The sequence below is a fragment of the Xiphias gladius genome, chromosome 21, assembly GCF_016859285.1.
Source record: "Xiphias gladius isolate SHS-SW01 ecotype Sanya breed wild chromosome 21, ASM1685928v1, whole genome shotgun sequence".
Taxonomy (NCBI): domain Eukaryota; kingdom Metazoa; phylum Chordata; class Actinopteri; order Istiophoriformes; family Xiphiidae; genus Xiphias; species Xiphias gladius.
In genome coordinates this window covers 31,673,781-31,696,957 of record NC_053420.1, presented here as the reverse complement: position 1 = coordinate 31,696,957, position 23,177 = coordinate 31,673,781, and the positions used below count along the sequence as shown (strand labels likewise).

The following is a 23,177-nucleotide window of genomic DNA, read 5'->3' as shown; positions in this document are numbered from 1 at the left end:
GCACATCACAGCAGATTAGACAACAGGTAAATACTGAACTTTGATAACAGGGTACATACTGGAATAAAAGCCAGATAACTCCTGTGTCACATACAACAGAGCTTTCAGGAAATTACACCATTTGATCTCTGAAAACGGCTTCTGTAATACCAAGTTTAAAAATATGCTATTGTGCCTGATTTAGTTTTATACCTGGGGGCTAGCATTAATTCTGTCAGCTCTTTTTAGATTTAGTCTTAGTCCTCAGATCAAAAGTCCATTTGAGTTTTCATCATTCTTTTTATTTTTAGCCCATTTTCAGTTGGCTAAAACTATGGACACTGCAAGCTAAAACCCTTTTAGTCTAGTTTTAGTCAATGGAAACACTTGACATTTTAGTCTTCTTTAGTCTTCTGAAGATTAATGGGAAAAAAATTTCTGAATAATTTAGTCTAGATTCAGTCAAGACCAAGAATGAGCATTTTAGTCAAGCTTCAGCAAACTGCTTTAACTAACATTTCATCCAATTGATTTTAGGCTAAAAGAAAGTTAAAATTAAAATAACCCACAAAAAGACAAGCTGTACGATTAAGAATGCAGCTTTGTAGAGAGAAAGTCTGGTCTGATGTTAATACTATAAGCAATACATCCAGACATAAAACAGTGAAGTCTGGAAAGATGTAAAGACATTAGCAAATCCAATCCAATCCAGCTCTTGCAATATGACTCAATCATTCTCATGATCTTAACTTTCTATTTGATAACAGAAACCGTGAGTATCCAGAAAAAATAAAACATACAATCAAAAGGCACCCTGTACAACAGCCCTGCGATAAATCCTACCCTTATAATGTTCAGTTTTGACAGAACTGTGCGAGAAAGGAGTTGACTTTATTCTGTAATTTTGTAGGCCTTAGTGCTATTGTTGTTCTAGATTGTGTTACAGAGTAAGTGTTTATAATAGGTTGTACGATACCATTTAAATAATTTGTGAAGAAAATATTCAGAACCTCTTTGCACACAAAGCAACTAGGTACTAGACAGCTAACTACTGCCCAACAGACTTTGTTCAAGCCCAAAACAATCTTCTAAGATATATGCTGTGTATTTTAATAACCAGTAGATATCACAAATAGATTAAACTGAGCTGACATGGACCCATTCAAAACCAACAAGACTTGACTATCAAATGTGTATGGCAATTAAGTTGTGTGTGCTTTAGCCACTCCACTCCAAAATAAACAAACCTGTCTTAAGCAAAAGGATAGCCAGCTTAGCCGGGTGGGCTGCTGACTTTTCAGTTAGGCCCATCTGCAGGCAACAGGCAGTCTGTTGTTGTGAGATGCTAATACATAATATTACACCACTGCCTTTAGTATTTGGCTTTATATGGCTTTAACATCTCAACATTACCTCATTTTCTGTGTAGTGCGCAGGTTTGTGGTTTTCTTTCCAGAGATTTTGTAGTCACAGGGCTTCTCACCCAACAATACTCACTTTTTCTCTCTTCAGCATTATATTTGGAATAGATCCAAATGTCAACCCGTTTTTTCTGACTAAGCCCCACTGATGCGGTCATGTTCTTTTCTTGTCACCATATGTTGTCAGAGCTCGAAAACCTGTAGAGTTAAAGTGCATCGGTCCCGGCCGGCAGTCCAGGCAGGAAAATGATTTGGCCGTTTTCTTTCATCAAGAAAAAAGATTTTATTTTTAAACTCAGTTTTAGTCACCTCTTTTCTCATCAACAATATTGTAGGGAGATTAAGTCACAGTTATTATTTAACGATTTCATTATTTATTATTCATATGTACAGGACCATTACTGACAGACAGTTCAGGTGCGTTCACTTTATCCTGGTTTTGATAACCAGGATAAACCTGATTTGTTTCAAAGCCTGTCTGAGTGTCTGACCACTCATGTTGGTGAACAAAAAAAACCCCAGAAAAACTTTGATTAGCAATTTTTTCTACATCTCCGGGTCTCAGCAATTATTTTGGTAAGTTAACAATAGGAATGATAGCTAAAAGTTTTTAAAGAGGTTCATATTTTCCACCCTAGTTAGACTGTACCTCACACTCTATGAGATGACTTACCTTCTTGTTCCTGAGAAAATTGGGGACCTGAAGTCCTTTTTCTTCATGAACTCAATGATTTTGAGTTCTCTCTTAGCAGTTTGGCCAGGGAGCTCAGGGGCAGAGGGGAAAAGGGCTCGTTTGAGTTCGGCCTGAGATACTGGCCAGTTCAACAACTCACACACATGCTGACTAGATGTGGTTGTGTGCAGGGTTTTGGGGACAGTGGAGGGAAAGACATGGTATGAAAGTGAACAAGGTAAAACGGTTAAAAGAAGACAGGAATAAAGACAAAAGAAACAGAAAAAGTGAGCATGCAAACATGCAAAGTGAAAAAAAATCGACATGCAAGTAGAAATGACGTAAAGCACAAATCTGAAGGCATTAAAAAAGGGGGTGGGGGTATATTGCATCATATATATGCCCATATATGTTGACTGACCCATTTGTCATAATCTGTGATAATTTTCCTATTCCAGGTTGAGTCTTTCCAATAAAAATAATAATCTGTGTTTGTGAAAGTGAAAAGCCCAGGACTATGCAGCTATTTGATTTGTACCTGTTTCCATGGACGTGGGAGGCGCAGAAGGCAAAGCTGTAGTGCAGCAGGGTGGGGTCGATCATGGCTCCATTCTCCGCCCTCTCCAGCAGATCGCTTAGGTAACATAAATGCCGATGGCAGCCTCGAACACCATAGCGAGCGCAGTACTCATCCAAGACAAACACCTGGCCAGGACTGAACCAGCCCTGTGGGCAACACACACAAGCCCTATTGTGTGAATCTACTGAATAGGTAAACATGACGTGGTATGCAAAAGTTTGGGCATCACTTGGCATATAACACAATTTGTTTATATTTGAAGTGAAAAGAATTAAATACTCCCCTACAGCTAACAGACATTAAAATGAGCCTTTCTTCAAATGTTATTGCACTACACATGAACTATTTCATGAAATTTTTCAAAATTAAACAGTAATTGTGCCATGTGCAGACTTTATAAGTTCTCTGACTCTTCAGACCTTCTGGTACCACTCAACAACCACGGGCTGTGGTGCAAAATGCGCAAAAAGTAATGTGTGAGTTAGAATTGCCAGGCCTCTTTAATATTACCATACAGCTGGTCCATATAGTGAAGTCCACAAACTCAGTTTGTGGACTGCTTCAGCACTATCAGCTGTTCCATGGTGTAAACAATGCGACCATAGAGTTGCTGCACAACAGTAGCGTAGCTGAATGATAGCATTAAAAAGGGTAGCTTAATGAAAGTAGTAATTCCATGTTGAAAAATAACACAGACTAGAACTCTCTTTACTAGCATGTTTAGAGAGGACGCTAGTAAAAGTTACTGGTAAAAATTTGAACATGTATGACAAAAGAAGAAAACTAAAAAGTTGGGAAAGAGGAAAATGAGCAGGAGCACGTGATTGCACTCACTCACACACAAACACACACACACACACACACACACAAACCAAAACTGCATGTCTGCTGGGCATAAGACAAAGCCAAACCCCCATATTACTTCGAAGAAACTGCAGGAAGGTTTACTTCACACAGGAGTGGTGGCGCACCATTCCTCTGTGCAGCCCTGAAGCAAAAACAAAGTCCATAAGAAAGAATGATCAGAGGGAAACCTTACCTGTGACTTCATCACAAAAGCCAGTAAAGCAAAATCTGGATAAGCCAGTCATTTTGGAAACAAGTGCTGTGGATGGATAAGTTAAAATTGGGCTTTTTGACCACAATCAACAAAGGTGTGTCAGGAGAAAAAATGTGAACTGAGGACACATTCCCTTTTTGTACTCCACTGAGGGATAAGTTGGGCTGCTTAAAGTTTTTCAGAGACTCCTCAGATTTTTTACTAAAAGTGTCATGGAACCAGACATCGAAGCACCTTTATCCATCCCAAAGAGGCCGATGTTTTGTCATGATAATGAAATTAATGTGAACTGTCTTTACGAACTTTTCCGGGTATCTTGGCTGTGATTCTCCAGGAACGGAAGAGACGAGATCAAGTGCCCATGGAAAAGAGACTGATGTTTTATTCAACAAACTGAAATATATTTTACAAAGGAAAGTCATCATTAATTAAACAAATAATGATGTGCAAGTCTCTCTCTCTGTTTTCTCTCCTTCACATCCTGATTCATCTGAGATAAGAAAGCTGCAGGCTCTTGTCATAAATTTTAGCAGCATTCCTTAAGTGGCATGACATTCTTCCTTGGCTAAGCACATGTCTGAATTACCATGGATATAGCTGAAGTATTCGGTAATGCAGTCAATATTACTCAGTAAATATTTTTTATGAAAATTAGTTAAACTCTTATATCTAATAGATGTGAAATAGCCAAGTTACGAAATGCAAAATTTAATCATGTGCCATGTGACCTCACTGCCACCCAGTGACCATGGATGGATATCCCTCTGCAACCCCTATGTAACTCCTAATAAATAATATGTGTCTGTAAATTTTGGTGATTTGGAACGTATAGTTATTAGACTTGACTATAGAACTGTATTATATTGTTAATCAAATTAGTGTTTAACTCGTGTTTATCTATTAAAAGCATTGAGCATCATCTTAACTAGTCCTGTATACAATTCTAAATGATTCCTCTATTCCATGAAAACTACACTGTGATTGTTGTTCAAATCATATTCTTTCCTTCATATTCTATGCAATGCACTCTTACATACAATTCATGTTCAAATCACTCTTGACTGACAATAGTGATAAGCTGAAGTGTGGGAGCGTTGCATGTAAAACCTAAATTAAATTAATCGCCTTCCACATATCGCAAGTTTCCAGATTAAATCCGTTTCTCTCCATTCCCTGAAACAAAGGAGCAGCTGCTCAATGGCTCAATTCAGGCGCAGAAGGCCGGTGCTCCAACCATAATATATGTCTTAGAGCTAACTGCCCATTGTTCTGGGAACTTCTGCACTTTAACTATCTTCCTTTTTGCTTTTTGTCCTTCAAGAATTTATTTTAAATGCTCACCAAGCCTCTTCTGCAGTCTTATTTTACCTTGTCTAGACTGGTATTCCTGAAACAACATTTTGATCTTTAGCCGAAACCAGCCTCAGTTTGTACTCAATACCAAACTGAATGAGCTTACTTTTTAAATTTTTGTTCTTCAGTAATTCTTGCTTCGATAATATTTTGGAAGAGATTATTTTCAAGACTATTTAACGTGTATACTTAAGTAATGTGAACATATCAGAGTCTGATCCGACCAAAACAACGACAGACTGAGAAACCAGCAACAGCTATAGAGCCCAATAAATCCTCCCTGCTTATAAAAGATCTTCTTTAGCCTTAAGGCTCTGCTTAATTCATCCTGGAGTGAGGCTGCCAGACCAGCTGATCAGCCTGCTATCAGACCCTCGTTGCTTGGCATCGGTTGCATCCCAGGGAGCATCACCTCACTAGGAGAGAGGCAAGCAAACCGGCACCAACTCAACTATTCCGGGTACAACATAACAGGATTCGGCTACAAGACAACACTGCAAAATTAAGCTAAACCTTTCTGCTGCTGTCTGTGATAGTGTTCTGAAATATTAATTTTAAGTCCTAGAAAAGTTGACTATTTCCTTCGCCTTCCGCTGTTCTCTGGTAATCCTATCCACACACTTCATTTTACCAAAACTTTTTGCCAAACTAAGTGATTCGCTCATTATACCATTCAAAGATTCACTTTATTCATCTGTTTGATTTTGACTTCTTTGTTATGTGTTCATGATTTATGCCTTATTTAATCAGTTACTTAAAGACATTTAGCTATAATAAATATCCTCCACTATCACCTAGTCGTGTTCTAGTGTATTCCTTTGAAGCAAAGACAGAAATACCTAATCAAGAGCTTACTGCCTCTGATTATAAGACCGATTAATTTGAATGTGTTTTATTTAATTTCCTTCAATAGAATTTGCTTCCACAATTTTCAACAAGTGCCAATTCATATTTAGGGTGTAACATATCCACTACAAAAGGAACAGCATTTAATGAGAAGAACACCTTGCCAACTGTTAAACGGATGGGGGGCTAATATTCTGGATGCAAATGTCCTGAAGTCAGTCAAAACAGTAAAAATGAAAAGAGGCTGGCATCTGCAACAGGACATTGATCCAAAGCAGACCTCAAAATCCACCATGAACTACTTCGCGAAACACAAGCTGAAGCTTTTGAAATGGCCCTCACAGTCCCTTGACCTGCACATCACTGAAAATCTACAGGTAGATCCTAAACATGCTTTGTGTGCAAGACAGCCTAAACGTATCTCAGAACATGAGGTGATCTGCAAGACATTTTTAGATTCATGAAATAAAAAGCAACGGCGCATTAACATTTGAAGAAAGGTTGTTTTTTTGAGGAATGCAGTATGTGCTGCAGGGATTTTATTTACTTCTTTTCACTTCAAAAATCAACAAAATACAGAATTTGTTCACAGTTGCCCAAACTTTTAAATACAACTGTATGTTAATACAAACATAAAAATGCCATACAAGACTACAAACCAGGCAGTATTCAGAATTACATGAATTAGGTTGGACATGTACTGCCTCTGAATGTGGCCTGAGTGTGTCTCAGTGCATCCTCAGTGTGTATTTACCTCTGGTCAGAACACAAAGTGAATCTTTGCCATGCTTTATTCACCCACATTTCACCACTGGACTGTTTTTGTTATCTGTGTGTAATCTGCATGAACAGCCGATGTACAGACTGAACAGACATTGGATGTTTTACAGATGTACTGTATGTTGGAGAGTGTACCTGTGCTGTGTTTTATTGACAGTTGAGACTCTTACCAGTAACTTTTTTCTTCTGAATTTCCTCCAGCCTGCTCACTTCTGTGTTCATAAATTAGTGATTTAAAGCCTTTGGATAAGTGCAATCCAACAATCAACTTTACACAGTCATTGGTAAGGTGTGTGGTGGTGAGAGTAGCCAGGGTTTGATCCTTTTTTCATTCTTCACTCAACTACTTCAATCACTTTTCCTGTGTACAAATGAGTGTAACACCAAGAATGACAGTTACACAGTGATAGTAACATTTACATAAACCCTTTCTTTACCAGGCAGGAGTACGAGTCGTTGAGTCTGTGGTCCAGGGTGAGGCGCTGTACAAGCTCAAAGAGCGAGGCATGGTCGAAGTTACAGGGGTTGGCTGAAATAAACTCATCCATACCGTGCTTCTGGGCTCGATCAGCATCTGCACACACCCGTTTACCCGTCCAATGAGGAGTCAGACAAAGAGAAAGAAAAACACAGAAGTCAAATGTCAGAGCCTGGCAGATAAAGATCCGGTTTATGACTGAATAAATGCATATGTATAAATAAATTTATTTAAAACAAATCTGAAAGAATGCCCACAATAAAGCAATGCCGTATGCAAATTTATAAAAAGGGTTAAGGTTAAATACAATTTTGTCTTAAATAACGTAATTAACTAAATATATTAGATTCTGAAAATTGTGAAAAAACATTTATCTGATAATTTATAAAGGATACAAGTTTTGCAAACTTTTTCAGAAGTATCAGTTTTAATGTAACAGCACTCTATTATCCAAACAAATGATAAAAATGAAAATTCCGTGGAATACTAAACCCACTGAAATGATGATTTTGGTGTTCTATCCAAGACAGAGTTTTTGAGTACCTAGAGGATTACAAGCACTGACAGCTGGCAGTGCAACCAGCCAGCTTAATAGGCATGCACTCATGAACATAAGAATTTGTTGTTGATTAACACTATAAATCTTGCTTTAACAGCACAATGCCTGAAAGTTCTGTTATAGAAGTGACAACTTTTAAAAAGGAAGACAAACAAAAAAAATCTTTTAAAAAATACCCGTTCACTCTGTAGTGAGAGCTTAACTGAGTTATTTTCCCACTGGGCCCATTAAAATGCATTGACAATGTTGTGACTGATATTTTGAATATCCAATAAAAATGGAGCCTTCGGGATTTGGAGGCATTGTACAGCTTACTGTCTTTACAAGAATAATGCTACCACTTGGCTATGCTTTCGAAAAGTCAACTGCCTTGTAAAACAGGATACTGCATTAACCACTAATACGCCAGTTATACGTTAAGCCACACACCTTAACCCTGCAATTCAAGATAACCAGTGGCCAGAACTGCATTACCCATAATATAACCATCCAGTTGCCACAATATACTTATTAACCCTCCCTATTTCTAATATCACTTCACTGCAATGTCAGTTGCTCCAGCTCCCGGGTGTGACTCCCAATTAATTGCTGTCCTGAAAATCTCGTGAGCTGGGGATGAGCTACGGACATGGCAGCCCCACACTAATCTTGATTGTCCACAAAATAGGAGGCTTTGATAAAATTTGAAAACTAATTTTCACTTGCTTTCCTGGTGGTGTGTTATACTTACATCAGGGTACAATAGGAGGGATTGGGGAACAACTGTCTTTTTTCATTTTGCAAAGTTGGGGGCTATTAATCCACAAAACCTGTTGGCTGCCACACTGGCTGGTTCAAAGGGGAGGGGAGAACCAGCTCTGTTTCCATTTTCTTGAATTTGGGATTTTCATGTCAATACATTAAAAGCAGAGGCTTATTAAAGACATGGTTGTTTGATATGTCACATCAAAGTAAATTTTTACCACCCGATATCTGTCTGCCGGACACTAGCATTATATTCACTTTTACTGGATTGCTAGTACTAAGAATTATCAATACTCATAGATTAGGCGGTTTCAAATAGAATATATGAATAAGAATATGATATGATATACAATAACTGAACCCCTAAAAATAGGGTGAATCCATGTGTATGTGAGTAAAAGGCCTAAATAAAAGTCTACCTTAGTAGAGCATTCACAACCCATGAACTGATCTACGCCTACACTCCATTAAGCTTTATGTGGTGTGCCTAAGCTATTATTGCCCAAAATCATGGGTGTCCTGTCTGCCGTAGAGACCAAAAACATGTATTTAGTATGCAGTGCACCACCAATTCACTAGTATTAGCAGATTGACCTGTTTGGAGGCCTTGGGGCACAGTTTCGCTGTTGGACCTCTGATGTGTCCAAGATCTCTTCGAGTCTGTTCACACAGTAAAATATAGATATTTTGAGACCCAGATGTCAGCCAGTACCCTAATTATCTGGCCCCAGAACATCTTTTTATTACAGCAATTTATTTGTGGTAGTGTGATTACATACACCTTTATTTATGATCATGCACCATATAAACACAATCTAAAATAAAACAATTAAGGTTTTACAATTACATTCTGACACAGGGCTCTTCTACAAGATAAAGCTACCAGATTATTTAATAACACAGGAAACAGTTGTTTTTGGCCTTATCCAAAAAAAATGCAAGTAATCGAATGACCAAAAAAACAACTCACACATGGTGAATCCGGGCTTGTGGCACTGCACGCTTTGCCCAGTTGGATAAGCCTTGTTCACTGATGCTAAAAATCTTACCACTGTCATAGAGAATACTCAATCATTAGCTTTGATGTAAAGTCCATGTCATCATGAAGGCTACTGGTTTCACCTTTTACTGTGAAACAGTAAAAACAACTTCCCAAGTGGGTTAGTGATAATACTAGGAGGGGAGCCATCAAATGCAGAAAAGTGATAACATTTATTATGCTTAATATATTCATAAATACAAGTACTCGATGACATGAAGAACACAGAAAAGGCTTAGATTGACAGTATTGTGCCCATACTGTATTGAGTACATTACATTTTCTCACTTTTCTGCATTAACGACTCCTCTACTTTTTTCTGAGTAACCTCTTACTGCCCTACAGCCTCTCAATGTAACATACAGCTGTAACATCATCATGAGTCTGTTTCCCAAAATATAAATAAACTTTGCTCATGGTTTAATTGCTGGCAAAATGCGGCATAAGCGGTATAATCAATTCTCACCCAAGCAGTTATGAATAATAACACACTCCACGAGGTCTTATTTTCCAATAACTGCACGGCTCATCATAGATTCAATTTAACTTTGCTCTTGAATAGACAGTGTGGACACAGTCTGTCCCTTGGGACAGATGTGAATGAAGGTTATACCAAGCTACAAAGCCATCAAGAGATTTGTCAGCCAGCGTCCTCTTCACTGCCCAGTGAAGGCACCCCAGCTGCCAATCAACAAACAAAACAAAGAGCGCGATGCTGGGAGCTGATTGTGTCCCCTCAACAAGTTCCACCCTCCCCCAAAAATCTAAAAAGGTGACATTGTGGTGCCCCTTTGGTCTGTAGCTGGTGGCTTGTCAGGTCTGTTTGATGTGAGTGATCGGGAGTGGAGGCGGGAGGGCTGGACAGTAACATGCAGTGACATTAGTCACCCCCATCCGTCTGGGCTGGGGAAGGACGGCCCTGACAGTGATTGATGGCTGCTATTCATTTATAGATCCAGAGGAGAGGAACTGGGAGGCAGCGGACACACTGCTGGTCCTGGGTTTGATGGTCAAAAGAATTTGGGGCTATTGAACACATGACTTGCTTTTGTTGTGAACTGACCATGAAACACATACAGTGGCAGGAAAAAGTTTGGGCACCCCTGGTCAAAACTTCTGCTGCTGTGAATAGTTAAGTGACTACAAGATGAGTATAACTCCAAAAGGCATAAAGTTACAGATGAAACATTCTTATCAAAATTTTAAGCAAGATTAGTGTATTATTTTTGTTTCATACGAGTTTAGAGTGAAAAAAGGATAGGAGCACCATACAAAAGTTTGGGTACCCCAAGAGATTTGAGCTCTCAGCTAACTTTTACCATACTTAATTAGCTTGTTAGGGCTATGGTTTGTTCACAATCATCGTTAGGAAAGGTCTGAAGTGATGCAACTTTCAAAGCTTTATAAATACTCTGACTCCCCAAACCTTGTCCCAACAATCAGCAGCCAAGTAATCAAATGGGTTCCTCCAAGCAGCTGCCCAGCACTCTGGAAACTAAAATAACTGATGCCCATAAAGCAGGAGAAAGCTGTAAGAAGATAGCAAAGGGTTGTCAGGTAGCCACTTCCTCAGTTCTTAATGTAATTAAGAAATGGCAGGAACAGGAACAGTGGAGGTTAAGTTGAGGTCTGAAAGACCAAGAAAACTTTCAGAGAGAACTCCTTGTAGGATTCCTAGAAAGACAAATCAAAACCCCTGTTCGACTGCAAAAGACCCTCAGGAATATTTACCAGACTCTGGAGTGGAGGTGGAACCATTCTACTGTGAAGCAATACCTGCACTAATATGAGCTAATGTGACTGATGAAGTACAAATAGAACTATTTGGTCCCAGTGAAGAAAGGTATGTTTGGAGAAAAAAGGGTTAAGAACATGAGAAGAACACCTTTCCAACTGCTAAGAACCAGGGTGGATCAGTCATGCTTTGGGCTTGTGTTGCCAGTAGCCAGTAGCACAGTGAACATTTCACTGGTAGAGGGAAGAATGGATTCTGTTAAATACAAGCAAACATCACTGAGTCTTTAAAAAAAAGCCGAAGATGAAAAGAGCATGGCTTCTACAGCAGTATAACGATCCTAACGCCACCTCAAAATCCAGAAATGCAAAGCTGAAGGTTTTGCCATGGCCCTCACAGTCCCCAAACCTAAACATCATGGAAAATCTGTGGGTAGACCTCAAAAGAGCAGTGCATGCAAGACGGCCCAATAATCTCACAGACGTAGAAGCCCTTTGCAAGGAAGAATGGATGAAAATCCCCCAAACAAGAACTGAAAGACTCTTAGCTGCTACAAAAAGCGTTTACAAGCTGTCATACTTGCCAAAAGGGGTGATACTAAGGACTGACCATGGAGGGTGCCCAAAGTATTGTTTCGAGACCTTTTCCATTTTTGTTATTTTTAAACTGTAAAAGATGGAAATAAAAACATAATCTTGATTAGAATATTGAAGAAAATGTATAGTCTTTAACTACTTCCCTTTTGGAAATCAGGTCATCTTTTACTCGCTTAACTATTCACAAGGCAGAAACAGCCAGGGGTGCCCAAAGTTTTTCACGCAACTGTACAAACACAACAACATCCAGATCTTTCTGTAACACAAGACTGTCATTGATTCCTTAACACTTAACCTCTCTCTAACCGTACACCACTGCATATCTAATCATGAAGATACAATTACTAATTTTGTCACAGCTTCCAACAACTGATATTTTCAAACTCAACACAACTGTATGATTTTTAAACATTAACAGCGAGTTGAGAGATATTTGTATTATTTACTCCTAGCTCAGCACTGATGTCTCCCAATTCAGCTGTGAACTGTGTTGAACTTGTTGAGAAACATTTGTGTTGCACTGAGCTGTTAGATTCACCTTCTTCAACTGTTCATATCTTTGCTTATTGTTTGTCTTCTCAATCTGATTTCCCATAACAAAGCTCATCAATGTATATAGTCTATGAGTCAATGGTAACATCTCAACATTATTTTTTTTATATAGTAGACTCAAAGAGAGAAGGGTTGTTTTCATTTAGTTAGATAAATTAAAAAAAGTTCACACTTAAATATAGGTAAAACAAAAATAATGTCTGATTGCTGTTAGGTGAAAACCTTGTCCTGTATATCCAGTAATAATCTGTAATTACTTTGAAGGATTATATGCATTTGATATGACCATTATCATTAATCCTGAAGAACACACATGAGACAAGTGGTGAAGCATCAATTTATGTGTGTCAATACATGCCCATAATACTCACTGGATGTGTCATACAGACAGAAAAAGTAGTCATGGTACAGTAACTGAATGTTTTTCATTTTCTGAACAGTTGACCATTGTCAACCCTGGGAAATTTGGACAGTGGAGTATCCTGACAAGATGATACTGCCGATGCACAGGTTTAAATAGAAAACAATGGCTGTGGGTGCTCACTGTAATAGATCATACTGGGATTTAGGGAATCCACTAATATTTTCTCATTGCTCAATGTAAATACATTTTACTATCCTCTCAAACTCTTTCAGATTGGATGGGAAGCATCTGTGAACTGCTATCTTCTGGTCGCTCCACAGATGTTTTATGAGGTTTAACTCTGGGCTTTGGCTGGGCCACTCAGGGATGGTCATAGACTAGAGTATTGTCTTGGCTTTATGCTTCAGGCCATTGTTGTGCTGAAAGGTGAACCCTTGTCCCAGTCTCATGTCATGTCCACTCTGGAGCAGGTTTTCTTCAAGGACCTCTCTGTATTTGGCTGCATTCATCCTTCCTGTCCCTACTGCTGAGAAGCCCCCCAGCCATAGCATGATGCTGCTACCACCATACTTAAAAATAGGGATGGCATTAGCCAGGTGATGAGCAGTGCCTGGTCTTTGCAAGACATATTGTTTGGAGTTCTACTCAAAGAATTCAAGTATTGTCTCATCAGACCATAGAATCTTTTTCCTTTAAATGCTGTTTGGCAAACTCCAAGCAGGCCCTATGCCTTTTACTCAAAGTGGTTTCCATCTAGCACCTCTTCCATAAAGGCCTGATTGATGGATTGCTGCTGGGATGGCAGGTTCTCCCATCTCTGGAGAAGACCTCTGAAGCCCTGTTGGAATGACCATTGGGTTCTTGGTCACCTCCCTGAAAAAGGCCCTATTCCTTGGTCACTCAGTTTGGCCTGACAGCCAACTCTAGGAAGAGTTCTGGTGGTTCCAAACTTCTTCCATTTCACAAATATTTGGGGCCACTGTGCTCCTGGGAACACTCAAAGCTTTGGAAATGGTTTTATACTCGTGTCCTGATCTACACCTCATAACAGTTTTATCACAAAGGTTTACAGAGATTTCCTTGGATTTCATGGTTTGATTTTTGTCCTGACATGCAGTGTGAATTGTGGGACCTTATATATGCAGGTGTGTGTCTTTCTAAACTATGTCCAAACAATTCAATTTGTCACAGATGGATTCCAATCAAGTTCTAGACACAACTCAAGGAAAATTAAAGCAAAGAGGAATCGACCCGACCGCAGTTTGGAGTGCCACAACAAAGGGCCTAAATACTTTTGTAAATGAGAGATTTTAGTTTTTGATTTTTAACATTTTTTTAAAAATGATTTCAGTATGTCATTCTGGATTTGGAGTGTAGCTTGATTGGCAAAAATGACAATTTTATCCAATTAAAAATAAATCTATGACACAGTAAAATTTGCAAAAATTGAAGGGGTCTGAATACTTTTTTTTAAGTATGTGAAAATACATTTTTGCCTGATACAGTCCTGGTTAAATTATTGGCACCCCTGAATTTTTAGTACAGAACTTAGATTATCCTCAGAAATTAATGCAAATTTCAGAATTTTGTATAATCACAATATTTAAAATAATCTCTAATGTTACTAAACAACAACAACAAGAAAGTGCTTTCACATAGTGAAATAAAAAATACAGAAATAAAATGTATGCTTGACACAATTATTGGCACCCTTTTGATGAACACAAATTAGTTCCTCAAACAAAACAAAAAAGTAAGACTCACCTGTGCTCAATTTTTAGTGTTCACATGGCCTGAATGAACCAGTGAATTATGGTTTTACTGCATAAAAAGGGGCCGATTGTTTACAGGTTTTTATGAAAATGGTGAAGACAAGAGAGCTGTCTGAGAGCATCAAAAATGCTCTTAATCAAAAAACATAACAATTCAAAGGAACAAGGCAATCGCCAAAGATCTTGAAAATTCTCTGTTTATACAGTTCGTAATGTCATCAAGAAGTTTCACAGTCATTAAACTGTTGAGATGCTTTCATGATTTGATGCTAAGAAGAGACTCAATGAGAGAAGTATGTGAAGGTTGTGGAAAACACCACGCAAGACATCTAAACAGCTTCAGGCTGACCTGGATCAGTCCGGAGTGGTGGTTTCAGCCCGTACCATACAATGCACACTAAACAAGGTAGGGCTCCATAGGTGAAGGCCAAGGAGGACACCACTATTGAGAGAAAGTCACAAAAAGGAGAGACTAATGTTTGCAACAACGTTGATTGATAACCTCCATCTTTCTGGGATAATATTCTATGGACAAATGAGACCAAAGAAGAGCTCTTTCGGAATGTAGTGCATCAGTTTTTTACCTAGTGTAAAACATGGAGGAGGTTCTATCATGCTGTGGAGCTGTGGGGCTGCTTTGCTGCCTCTTGCACTGGAGGCATTGAATGTATCAAAGGAAGGATGAAATCAGAAGATTACCAAGGCATTTTAGAGCGAAATGTGTTACCCAGGTTCAGATAACTAGGTTTGAGGTGAAGGTCTTGGGTCTTTCAGTAGGACAAAAACCCAAAGCAAACACCCAGCAGCACAAAAGAATGGTTGTAAAGGAAAAGATGGACTGTTTTAAACTGGCCAGCAGTGAGTCCTGACCTAAATCCCACTGAAAACCTTTGGAGAGAGCTGAAATCTGCCATTGCAAAAAATTACTCCTGAACAGATAGCAATGGAGGAGTGGCAGAAACTACCAGCAGACAGGTGCAAGAAGCTTCTAGGTGGCTACAAGAAACATTTAGAGGCTGTAAAAATTGGGGAGAACAAGTTTTAGCAATCTTGAGAGGGAACCTATGACTTATATATTTGAGGATTTTCATACTTGGTTCCAACTAATTACTGTCATATGAGACTAATTTGCATTGGATAACTAAGTATATTATACATAGGCAGAGTCATAGTTAAGAGGTAGGAATGTATGGTTGAGCATTCAAAACACAGATCTTTGACATCAGACTGCAGATCACATCCTGTCTTATGCTTCAAGTGAGTGTTGAATTTTTCAATACTGAACCAAGACTAGGATCTTTCTCTTACTTTAACCAAGCAGTTTGAGATGTCTAAAGCTTTATTTGCCAGGAGAAGATACTCTAGGAAATCAAATGAAACATGTTTCACATTGTGTACATAAATTAGGGGGAGGGCCAGAAAGCGGTATGATATCCTTGTTAGAAAAGAATGACAGAAGAAGACAAACTACATTGGACAGAAAAAAAACTCTCAAACTTTATAATTTTGCTCAAACTACATTTGTACATTTGCACTAAAATATGTCAAAACAAATTAAACTCTCAGTCATCAAAAGAGTAAAAATAGTAAACTGTGAAGATCAATTTCACCTCTCAGCAGCTGAAAACAAAACTCTTCAATCTGTCTTTGTTGTTCCAGTGTTTTAATGTAGTCATTTTAATTTGGGTCAGGGGTTAGGGCGTGGGTGGGGGCAACAAGAGATTATATTATTCATTGCACTGATCCAGGTGTGAACTGGCAAGTAGTTATTTGGTAACATTGACTGATTGCTGCCTGATTTAATTCTGCAGCAACCACGCTGTATTATTCATGGCCTGGCACTTTTAACTTGGTAATTACCAGCTGCTGGGACTCAGTGGGATTCCAGTGGTTGTGTCAAAAACAGCTCGTTCAGTAAATTCACTTACACAAATGCATTTTTCATTTACCGGCTGTATTGATCTGCATGTATTTCTCTTGGAGATGATTATGCTGCAGTGTGTATTTTCTGTTCTACAGATACAGTCTCCTGAAAATTTTTTGAAATTTTTTCTTGTATGTATATAATTAATAAATGGCTTCTGATAAGCATGTACACACATTAATCTGTTTATCCAGTTGAGGTAACAGATGAATGCAACTGAATCCAGCTGTTTTTTTTATGTTTGTAAGTACATTTGCACTAAGTACAAGAAGCTTAGATGTAGAAGCATTTTCAGCTTCTTTGTGGGGCCAGTATACGCAATCCAAACTGCTTATCGGATGGTGATAGCTTTGGGAACCTCCTCCTCCCTCAACTTTCCAACATCGGGCTGGAAGACCGTGTCCGATCCTTTCTGTTACTTTCCAAAACAGACAATCCAACATTTACAGCCACTTCACGCTTTGATTAACCAGCTATGTGGAGGTTAGAGAGGAGCCAAGCATTGTTCTTCTTACTTTCGCTCTCTTTTTTCATTTGTCTATTCGTCTAACTATGGCACTTTTTGTGTACACAACCAGGTGCAACACTATGAATGTTTTCCTGGCAAGACTGTCTGAAAATGTGTGCCAAAATCCCCACTTTTAAACAATATCACATCTCTCCCCTCTCTATGACAGCCAGCTTTTCGCTCCGCTTTTGATTGTCACCATTGGATCGTTTATAAACACTTTTGATTTTCCGATGTGGTCATCTTACAAAATTGCTCTCACAGAGCAAAAACCTGTCCTTACGGTAACATTAACTTGTCACACAAGAGAGACATCTGGGCAGAGAGAATGAACAGAACGTTAACAGCTTTGATTAGCATATGTGGTTTGCATTCAAACAAATTTCAACTAACATTTAATGCATTTGAGCTTGATTTTTTGATAAAGTGACATGTGATTAGAATGTAGTGTCACTAGAAGACAAGGCCGCAATGGCCTGCGGGATGATGTGTTGTTGGTATTTTGTTTCTTTTTTCTTCAACCTGAAACTGCATTTTTTCGACAAACATGCACAAAACTTCGCACAGCAGTTCAATCCTAACTGATGCACCGTTAAATACAGTGACGGCAGTGCTAGTCCTATAGCAGCCGTTCAATACTCAAAACATTTAAAGTTTATTAAAACATACATCCTTTCAAAATTCACCAAAGAACAAGCCCAGCTATGGACAATGCCATTTCAAAAAAATCACTGTGAATTTTGTTTATACATACACAAGTTTCTTCTGATTGGCTTAAAATATTATTTTCCTAATTCTTATTAATTTGTACAATTAATTTGTGATGCAGAGAACCGTTGCTGGATATGGTATATCCCATCCATTTATGTTGAACATTTACATTCTAGTCAGTAGAGTTTAATTTATAACATATGTAAAAAGAAAATTTAATTTGCTATGGAAATAACACTATTTCTATATCACAGTCTGTGTCCTAGTTGCCCTTGGCCCCTGTCCCCAGCCCTTGCTCACTTTCCTTCATATCCATGTTCTCCTCTTAGGCCCTGCCATTCTCCTTCCTCCCACAAGATGTCCCCAGACTTTTTCCCTGTTCAACTTGCTCATCTGTTTTCTATTTGTAAGTTTCCCTGCCCACTCATACACTTGATCCCAGTTCCCTCATCAACCAAGCCAGTACTTATTCCAGCCCTTTTTCCCCAGTCAGTGTCAGTTCATTTGCTCATGTTCCTGTTTTGGTTCCCTAGTGTTTTCCTTTGTATCAGATACCTGGGTTTTGTTACCTGTTCCTCGTTCCTGCTTGTTTGCCTGCCTGTTCCTCCACCTGTCTGCCAATAAGCCTGTTTTCATATATTAAAAGCCTCTTCACTGCATCATCTAGTCTGCGTTTTGGTCCACCGTGTATAATCAAAAACATCCTTTACATGAATAAAAATACATCACATTTGCTCAATGGTTCAGTTGTAGCAGCCATCACAATTCTTGTTAAGAAATAGACATGCTATGGCTTCACGGGAATAACAAACATTGAGTCCTCATGAAAAGAAAAAATATAAATAAAACTTAACCTTGGCCTTCAAAGCAGCACTTTTGTATAACACATGAATCTAGTCAACCCCTACTGTACAGATGGCAAATATAGAGACAGAAGCACAGCCAAAGCAAGTCATTTCTGCATGCGAATTACAAAGAAGCTAGTATGTCATGTATTTCTGTCCTCAGATAGAAAAAACAAACACAGTTATTAAATGAAGAAGAGTGATGGGCAACAAAAGGAGGAAAGAGAAAGGGGAGGAAAGCACTTACCCTTTAATGCAGCTACAAGATAGCAGGCTCAGGGTTTACAAGAAGAAGAAAAGGAAGAAGGAACAGAGAAAACATAAAGACACACAGAAAAGCCACTAACACCTTAACGCTACAGCAGTTCTACAACAAGGAGCAAAGCGGCACACAGAGAAAGAATAACAGTAACAGCTGAAAACATATACAGTACGTGACCAGGAAGAAGACAAACTAAGGACATCATTGGCTGATATGTAAAAAATGTTGTGAGGACAACTGTACAATAGGAGACCGAGTAAGACATTGAGCACAAGAAGAAAGAACTGTGAGTGATAAATAGAAAAGCCTAGACTTATTTTCATTCTATTTTTGTTCGTTAATTCACATATTACTTTATGACTTAAGACGATAATAGAAGTAGGCATCTGAAGCTACAATAGGACTGATCTTCATGTAAATACGCAACATTAAATGGGGCTACAATAGACAAGAGTATATTATTTTCCCATGATGAGTTTAATCAATCAATGTCATGTTAAAGTGCCAATTTCAGGCATGAGATGGCCCTTCAAGTTAACTGTTGAAAATTTAACATATTTTATAAAAACGGGCTTATATATTTTCCTAGAAAAAAAGCTGATTAGACCAAATAAAATGGTAGCTACATCATCAAGTTGGCAAATAAAAAATGATAGACAATTAGATGGCCGCATCCTATTTGGGGCGAAGCATTTGTATGGTGTGAGAACTAAAAGAAAAAGAAGAATCAGAGGTGAAAACTTACAGAACTGAGATATAGGTGCATCAAGCTGTGGTGCTGTGCCCCCCCTCGAGTTAAGTTTCTGAACCTGGGTGGGAGGAACTGGCTTGTGTGACTGGCCAGTTGCTCGGTACATGGCCTGCACCCATAGAATCCGGTCCTGCTCATCATCACTGGCAAAGATCACAGTGTCACCCTCTTTCACAGCATTGAAGAACGTCCGACCTCCGTCGAGACCTGAAAGATGGACAGAGGAAAACGTTCTTGATTTATATTTTAACAGGATCCAGGATTCCTATTTGTATAGGTACATTGGAATAAAGAAATTTTTTTAAATGACAGGAAGAGACAAAATAGCCTTTATAAATGTCCACTGGGTCCATCATTTTATGTAAAGTAATTGGATATCTTTATGATGACCTGGCCACAGGAAGTCATGAGTTATAGTCACAAGGAGTATTGTAGTGTATGTTGGTCAATTGCTCCTACATATACACACAAACAAAAAGACCCTTCCTAAAAATCGAGGCAATATTAACAGGATTACATTAATTATAAATAATGAGTGATCAATCAGTTCTTGTTTGGTGGATCAGTTTCTCACTGTGATCTGCTGAGCTGAAGAGATAAAGGCTCTTACTGTATTGGGCTAACATCAAACCTCCAGCTAATAAACTCTAGACTACTAAACTAATATTTATGTGCAAGTTCCACTTTGTGCACTGACCATTTCATCAGTAGCATTACACAGTATGTCATGTTGATTTGTATGGGTGTATTGTCACATAGCAGACAAAACTCCTGTTAAAGGTGTTTTTAATGTCTTTGGCTGATTAGGCCTCCAGGCAGGTTGAAAATCCGGAGCTACTGTACTCTACTTTAAACTTGGAATTATGTGATGGCTATCTATCTGATCCATGTTCCAATAAGAATAATAACAGGGCAAGTTGTCCTTCCCTAACAGGCACGACAAAACTAACAGGACAGTGATGAAGATGTGAATCAAGGGCAGTGTGTACATGCCCACACAGTCCCTAAGAAGAGGTCTAGTCAGGCAACATAAGTTTGTGCCACACCTGTATGGGTGAACTATAGCTGTGTAGGGACTTTAATAACAAATCTGCATCTCAAATTATGACACTCACACTTCATCTACATTGCTTGTTTTCATGCACTACCCAGCTGTGTGAAGTAGTTACTGTTACCTGGCTGGGGGTCAGTGTAGTCCACAGTGTAGCCATCCAGCTGGAGGAGCTCCACAGGCTCGGCCTTCTTCTCTCTGTAGCTGCACATGGCAAAGGTGTACTGACTCACCTGGACCAAACAACAAGAGAAGAAATGTTGACTTATCAGCCAGCTCAGGAGGGCATACAGTAAATACTCTGTGCATCATATACTGTTAAGTCAGCTATTAACCATACTTTAACACCTCTCTTCCTCACTTTTACATTTTATATTTACAATATCTTACACACAAATAAAATAATATATCACAAACATTCTAGATAGATAGCTTGATAGGTAGACAGATAGATAGATAATCATTAAAAATTCATATTTAGCCAAAAATATGTTAAGATGAATAATATAACTCTTCCATTTTGTGATATTGTAGTTTTTGTAATCCAGTATCATAGAGTCACAAATCCATGTCAAGGCACATCTTCTCAACCTCCCTCCAAGAGACAGATACAACATGGCAGGACCAAGAAGATGAATTGACTCAGATTCCAAAGAGGAAAACAACAATCATCTGAATAAGAAATCTTAACTTCATCTAAGCAAAGCAAAGTCTGGAAATGTTTAAATTACATACAATTTCATTAAATTTTGCATGTATTGTTTACCATTAAATTTTTCCCCAAAATGTTAAGGATGGTAAACTAAAAGCTGCTATTGTATTACAAATTATTTCATAGTCTGACACTTTCCAAAAAGGACATTTGTTTTTCCTACATATGTGACAGCATGTTAACGTGCCCTGGGCCTAAAAACCTCTCTTCCAAAACCCAGGATAACCATATTAATGATAATAATAATGAATACCAGAAAGAAATTAAGTAGTGCAGTATAGATGAATTATCTGTTGTGCATTTTAGTTTAGATATTGCATCTTTAAACAACGAGCATCTCAGACTGTTTTTTATTTTCATCACAACGTCTGTGTTACACTTTTAGAGGGGGTTTATTAGATCTCTCTATTCCCAAACTCAGTGTTACTGCTAAACACTGCCTGTTAGGAAACAGTTTCACATTTCTGTTTACAGGTATGTTCAGGTATGTGCATAATACATGTGGCATGTGTAAGTCTGAGACAAACTGTAAGTACGTTCAGCATCAGTGTTAACATGTGTACTGTATCTAGGTAGTTTTGTTTGTTGCTTATCTAAATAGAAATGGAGGAATCTCTGTCTATCTGTCTGTCTTGTCTTTCGTTCTGAACAACCACTCGTCTGATCGACTTCGAAATTCAAATGTATATTGCTGAGGACCCAAGGAAGTGCAATGTTGACAGCGAAGTTTTTTGGATGAGCAGTTCTCAACAAAAATAAAACATTAGACGACAGTCGGTTAGGGCTCGGGTGACACATCCACGTAACCGACATCACAACAGAGCGTCGCAAAGATGGCTGCGACCGACCAAAGCATGGATTCCCCAGAAAACAAGCTGCACCTACAAAACCTCACACAGTATCATCTAAAGTGTGGGAGTATTTTAGACAGAGACCCAGGCTCTGCAAATTGGAAATGGCTCATCACAGCACAACTGCTATGTACGGTCACTTGAAGCGAAAGCATCCCAGAGCGCTTTGTTTAAGACAACACCGTTCTGTTGACTTTTTATCCCCACCACAGCATGATGATATATTAGGATTATTAACAAGCAGAACAAGTTATTTATCCACTGCTGCTGTTATGGTAACGTAATGTTACACCACGAGTTATCTAATATTGTTGTATTTACGATGGGAAAATGTTTATTTCTCATTTGATTATGTTCTATTTTTCCTTTAATTTGTGTTTCCCCTTCCTGTGTAAACAGTTGACCCATGTCCTGTCAACTGAGGCCGATGTTCTGTCTTTTGAGCTAAGGTTGTCTGAATGAACTGTACGAACTGATTCTGGCAGACAGATGCAGGCCTGAACTTGCTGAAGTTGAACCGTTTGTCTAAACTCATGCAGTGCCTACGTGACCAAAACTGTATTTAAAGACAGGATTCTCGTATTGACAGCCAAATAGTACTGAGGAGCTCGTCTCTGTCTTTGTTTGATGATCATTGCTAATTATTGCTGGTTGTTCACTTTAATTCATTTAATATTCTGTAATAAATTCTTAGATTCTCAGTAGACCTATTGTTGTCTTTACTTCCTCACCATAGAGAAGATTTTTGCCTCTACAGTATTATACTGCATTAGTTTTAACTAGGTGTGCCTAATAAATTGGCAAGTGAGTGTATGTGTCACAGCAGTTCTTTTGAATTTCTGGTCCAGTATTTTCTGATCTGGTATCTGACAACTAGGGTCTATTATTATTTTTATTTTTATTTTTATTTTTTATTTTCATAACATAGCAGTGATGTGGAAATTACATGGTGATGATTAGATGGTTGAATAAAATATTAAAGTATTGATGAGTTAAAAAACATGTTTTGTACTGCAATAGTTTATTTAGAA

The 23,177-nt window shown here is 38.4% G+C and overlaps 1 protein-coding gene across 3 annotated transcripts in view; it reads right to left on the bottom strand.

The window, feature by feature from the left end:
* The window catches only part of cadpsa (Ca2+-dependent activator protein for secretion a), a 215,638-nt gene that overhangs the window by 92,554 nt on the left and 99,907 nt on the right, over positions 1-23,177 (bottom strand). For all 3 annotated transcript variants that reach the window (XM_040115542.1, XM_040115544.1, XM_040115543.1), the window contains exons 10-13: positions 20,708-20,816; positions 19,527-19,739; positions 7,130-7,266; positions 2,612-2,799 (exon numbers count right to left, since the gene is read on the bottom strand). In XM_040115542.1, coding sequence (XP_039971476.1) covers positions 2,612-2,799; positions 7,130-7,266; positions 19,527-19,739; positions 20,708-20,816 — 647 coding nt within the window. The remainder of the gene's footprint in view (positions 1-2,611; positions 2,800-7,129; positions 7,267-19,526; positions 19,740-20,707; positions 20,817-23,177) is intronic.